Consider the following 6000-nt stretch of genomic DNA (forward strand, 5'->3'; position numbering starts at 1 on the left):
AACAATGGCATGTAATTACAATTCTTGATATAATCGTTCACAGCAGGGCGCTCCAGCACCCACCAAGAGTCACTTTGAGGGCTTACAATGTTGTGGCAAAACCAACACCTTGTTCCGTTATTTCTGCAGAGCATATAGGGCAGGCCCCTACTTTCAACCATCCAACTTACAAACGTCTGCTACTTGCAAATGGAAGGAGACAACAGGAAGTGAGATGAAAAAAGACGGATGGCAAAACAAATTATACAGGGGTGATAACCCTTCCCTATGTTTTCCAAAAAGCTTAAAAATAGATTTTTTGACTGGAGCTACACTTTAAAAATGTACCAGTTGAAAATTACAAACAGATTCTACTTAATCTTAATTTTTTTAATATGGGTACAGGGTTCCCCTTAATATCCGTACAAGACCCAAAGGGGCTGGTAATGGACAGGGAGGGCTACCCATGCCATTTTTCTCAATGATTTTCATCCATATTGCCGGAACCAGATATAACATTAAAACCGCAAGCAGTTTTAAATGACGTTATTTCCGTTAAATGTCATTTTGTGCAGGGACTGTTCTAAACACGGGAAACACGTGACACTTCACAGGCATACTATAGACACCCCCCAGGCACGATATTTAAAGGAATATTTCACTTTTTTTTCACTTTAATCGTCATTAAAATCAGTGCTCCCGCCAAAACGCCCATTTTTAAAAACATTTTAGGCATTGACCCATGTCCCCTGGGGCAGGAGCCAGGTCCCCAAACCCTTTTTAGGACAGTATCTTGCATATTAGCCATTAAAATTAGCACTTTTCATTTCGAACGTTCGAGTCCCATAGACTTCAATGGGGTTCTAAAGTTCATACGAATTTTCGGTCCGTTCGAAAGTTCTGGTGCAAACCGAAACCGGGGGGTGTTTGGCTCATCCCTAGTTACCATTGATGTCATTTTTATTATATATTCAGAGTGGAAACCTGAGAGATTCTAAAGTTGAGGTTAAAGAAGAGATAAAAGAGGAGGATGATGAGGATGAGGTGATGGAGGAGTTTCCAAAAGGACACAAAGATCTGTTCCGTGACACCATGGTGGAGTCATCCAGCTACAGAAACCCACCAGAGAGATGTCCCCGTCCTCTGTATTCCCGGGATTCCACACAGGAAGATCACACCATCCCCCACCATCATCAGGTAGGTGATGAACAATCACTGGTAGTTATACATTATGCACAAGCATGTGTGTTACAATAAATGTTTTATAATATATTGCAGATTGGAAACCTCGGGGATGATAATATTTTTGTCAAAGAAGAGTTTAAAGAGGAGGATGAGGAGTATGGGGTTATGGAGGAGTTTTCAGAAGGACACAAGGATATGATGGAGCCGCCTAATACCAGGAACCCACCAGAGAGATGTCCCCGTCCTCTGTATTCCCGGGATTCCACACAGGAAGATCTCACCATCCCCCACTGTTACAAGGTTAGTGGGACGGAGAATCTAGAACATTCACTTACAGAGACAATGTGGGGATTTTTTATGTGATGTCACAATATTAAAGCTCTTATTTTACAGATGATTTTCTCTCTCATTTTCTTGGTTTAGAGTGGAGATCCAATCGATATAGAATTTGAGGTGAAATCAGAAGAAGAAGAGAGGTATGTGAGGGATGATCAGCAGTCTATGGAGGAGGATGGAATAACGGGGACATTTATAGAGGAGGACACTCCTACAGAGATCAGCACAGGTGGGTCATTAACACTAAATCCATTCCTCCACCCATACTGCTCACTGATTGGTCCGGAGTAGGGCGGGGGCTGGGTGATATCAGCCTATAATCCCCTGGTCACTTTCCTGAGTTGTGTTCCCCGTCCTGTATTCCTGGATTTCTCTCCGATAATCTTCCTTCTCTGTGCTGCCGACACAATTTATGTATCTAGACTGGATTTATGGAGATTCTGGGGTTCAACTGTGGGACCTCTGCAACGTGTCTCCAGTAAACATTTAAGCTTCCACTGATTTCTGACCAATATTATGAATCCTGACCCTTCACTATATAATTTATATTTTACATACTCCTGACCCCTGCACTATATACTCTGTGTTGTACATTACATAATTCTGATACTACATTGTCCTATATGTTGTATCTTATACAATATGTTGTACATTACATAGTCCTGACTTCTGTCTTCCCTCATAATGTTTTCTCTTTTGTTACACCGATTTCCTACCAGCTGGACATTTTATAATGAGGGAGGAGTCAATAACCCAATGATGGGGGTCTTCAGGATCAGTCCAGTCTTCATCTTGGTTGTTCTCCCCCCATCCTCACTCTCTGACCTCTGGTGGGGCTCAGCCCCGCTGTTATTCATGACTAAATCATGGACTAAATAAGGAAGTGCAGGACTTCTTGTGTTGGGAAGATGGCAATGAGTGATAGAGGGGGAGGGGACACTCGCCCTATAATCCCCTCATCACTGTCACTCTTATAAAAGACAGTTCTCGTTGTTTCCTCACTCTCTGACTAAGGTCCATGAATAAAGAAATGATCTGGTAGGAGATCAGAGGACCCATTTACTAGTTACCTTGAGGGGGGAATTGTAAGATCCTCAGAGACAAAGCTGTCTGATGTGGGCGGAATCCTGGTTTAGGGGAACCAATCAGCTCATGTCTAGTAATAATCTTTGTATTTCTATTTTAGTAGATGGACGGGAGATGAGGAAAACCTCAGAGGATTGTCTCACTTTGTCTCCAGACTGTAAAGTAGAAGATGAGGACATCACACAGTATAGTCCAGGAGAAAACCCGACTACCTCAAATGTCCATCCGGCACCAGTGTAGATGGACCATCGTATTCCTCTTATCCTGAGGAACCTCAGACTGTGCGGGACGGTGCCGGACCATCGTATTCCTCTTATCCTGAGGAACCTCAGACTGTGCGGGACGGTGCCGGACCATCGTATTCCTCTTATCCTGAGGAACCTCAGACTGTGCGGGACGGTGCCGGACCATCATATTCCTCTTATCCTGAGGAACCTCAGACTGTGCGGGACGGTGCCGGATCATCGTATTCCTCTTATCCTGAGGAGCCTCAGACTGTGCGGGACGGTGCCGTCCTTCCAACAGATAAGAGGTTTTCCTGTACTGAGTGCGGGAAGCATTTAAATTCTAAAAATAGTCTTAATATGCATAAAAGATTTCATACAGGTGAGAAGCCACATTCCTGTTCTGAGTGCGGGAAATTTTTTTCAGTTAAGTCAAATCTTGACAGACATCAGAGATTGCACACAGGGGAGAAGCCGTATTCCTGTCCTGAGTGCGGGAAAATTTTTTCAGTTAAGTCAAATCTTGACAGGCATCAGAGATCACACACGCGTGCAAAGACGCATTCCTGTTCTGAGTGCGGGAAATGTTTTTCAGTTAAGTCGCGTCTTCTCAGAAATCAGAGATCTCACACGGGTGAGAAGCCGTATTCCTGTCCTGAGTGCGGGAAATGTTTTTCATTTAAGTTGAATCTTGACATACATCAGAGGTCTCACACAGGTGAGAAGCCATATTCCTGTCCTGAGTGCGGGAAATGTTTTTCAGAGAAGAGGCATCTCGACACACATCAGAGGTCTCACACGGGTGAGAAGCCGTATTCCTGTCCTGAGTGCGGGAAATGTTTTTCAGAGAAGAGGCGTCTTGACAGACATCTGAGATCACATACGGGTGAGAAGCCGTATTCCTGTCCTGAGTGCCAGAAATGTTTTTCAGCTAAGTGGAATCTTTACACACATCAGAGATCGCACACGGTTAAGAAATCGTATTCCTGTCCTGAGTGTGGGAAATGTTTTTCAGATAAGTCCAATGTTTTCTTTCATCAGAGATCACACATGGGTGAGAAATCGTATTCCTGTCCTGAGTGTGGGAAATGTTTTTCAGATAAGTCCAGTCTTTCCAGGCATCAGAGATCTCACAGGGGGGAGAGGCCGTATTCTTGCCCTGAGTGTGGGAAATGTTTTTCACAGAAGTCCGATCTTTCCAGACATCAGAGATTACACATGGGTGAGAAGCCATATTCTTGCCCTGAGTGTGGGAAATGTTTTTCGCAGAAGTCCCACCTTAACAGACATCAGCGATTACACACGAGGGAGAAGCCGTATTCCTGTCCTGAGTGAGGGAATTGTTCCTCACTGAAGTCCTGTCTTCCTGTGCATCAGGGGGTCCCACACAACCCTTGAGGTGTATTAGTGAGTGCGGGAAATGTCTTGTATATGAATGTTGCTGGACATGTGGGGAAGAAGCACACCCTGATATACACCTCAGATATACTCCATGGCTGATCTTCATCATGGAAGAAACAGTTGATAAGGAGATCAGAGATCACCAAAGACATGGATGAAGTGTTGTACCGTGCTGGCCATTGATAGCAGGAGAAAAATTAAAAATTGAGTCATTACCTCTCATTGGCTTTTTTGTGGTGTAAACTCTTGCAAGAGGTCTGTTTTCTCAAGTCATCTGTCAGGACGAAACGCGTTAACACTTTAAAGTCGGTCCTCTAGGCCTTTTAAAATAAAAATTGAGTCATTACCTCTCATTGGTACATTTTGTGGTGTAAAGTTTTTTCTATTATTTGAACTAGATGGACTTGTGTCTTTTTTCAACCAGACTATCTATATGTAATAAACATTTACAGGTATAGTTTAAAAAAATTGTTGACCAAGTGTGACGAGCATTCGCCGTACTATGACAAATTCTGGTCGTATTTTATTTCATGAAGTGATTTCCTATAATCATTGGCTCCATCTAGTGGCCATAATGTGGAATTTTTCGGTTGTTCAGGAGAGATGTGTGAAGTGTATGTCACCGGCGCAAAGAAAACGTAATTAGTGTAAATCTCAAATTACGTTTCCTGCAGTTAAAAAATATATCCCACCCTCGAGTGCGGTAATTGGACTAAAGGAAAAAAATGGTAACTGCGATAAATTTACTGTGTTTTAAACCTTTCTAATTCAGCAGTGAATATGCGACTTTTAATTCTGCGATAAAAATTAGCAAATATGCGACATTAAATAATATCCCCCCACCTAAAAAATCCCATCAAAGTACCCCCCCCCCCACACACACACATCCGTTCAGTGGTCCAAAACCAACCAAAACATAGAATCCCAAAAATCAAGCATGCAAATCAAAAAACAAATTAAATGAAAAAAATACAACAATATTTATAAATATTTATAGGGTGGCTTTGGCCAATTATGGCTCAGGGGTTTTAGTACACGCCCCACACTATATAAGGCCACCTGCGTGGCGGCCTTGTGTAGTGTGTTACGTTGGCGGAGAGAGATAGATGGAGAGACAGTGTGATTGAATTTCATTTGAAGCTGTTGCAATTACAGTCCATGTATTGTGCCACCTGCACATTGTACACCTAAAGCTACCCCAATTGCTGGTGATCTGCTGATCCTATCCGCAGGCAGCTGTAGCAATTAGAGTCGGTCTATTGTGCCATCTGCACAGTGTGCACCTAAACTTACCCCAATTGCTGGTGTTCTGCTGATCCTATACCACAGACAGGCAGCTGCAGCAATTACAGTCAGTGTATTGTGCCACCTGCACAGTGTGCACCTAAAGCTACCCCAATTGCTGGTGTTCTGCTGACCCTATCCGCAGGCAGCTGTAGCAATTACAGTCAGTGTATTGTGCCATCTGCACAGTGTGCACCTAAAGCTACCCCAATTGCTGGTGTTCTGCTGATCCTGTACCGCAGGAATCTGCAGTAATTAGTCAGTGTACTGTGTCCTCTGCACAGTGTGCACATAAAGCTACCCCAATTGCTGGTGTTCTCATACTAATAATACTATAGGCGGGCAGTTGATTCTGCTAGCTGTAGTATATCCGTATATATGTCCCAGCTTTCTGCAGCTACATCTCCCTGCAGGCCATTAGTGTGTCTGGAAGGCCAGCAAGGAGAGGCAGACAGTCACGAGCCAATAAAAGAAGGCAAGCAGGCTCTGATGCTAGAGGCAACAG

At 43.5% G+C, this 6000-nt stretch overlaps 1 protein-coding gene across 1 annotated transcript in view; it reads left to right on the top strand.

The window, feature by feature from the left end:
* LOC143955487 (uncharacterized) overlaps positions 1-4426 on the top strand; it is a 118365-nt gene extending 113939 nt beyond the window's left edge. The window contains 1 exon segment of the mRNA XM_077465526.1: positions 3119-4426. Coding sequence (XP_077321652.1) covers positions 3119-4145 — 1027 coding nt within the window. The 3' untranslated portion in view covers positions 4146-4426.
* The last annotated feature ends 1574 nt before the right edge of the window (positions 4427-6000 follow it).

Source organism: Lithobates pipiens, unplaced genomic scaffold (genome assembly GCF_037356315.1).
Source record: "Lithobates pipiens isolate NorthernLeopardFrog02 unplaced genomic scaffold, aLitPip1_a1.2 Scaffold_35, whole genome shotgun sequence".
In the NCBI taxonomy this organism is placed as follows: domain Eukaryota; kingdom Metazoa; phylum Chordata; class Amphibia; order Anura; family Ranidae; genus Lithobates; species Lithobates pipiens.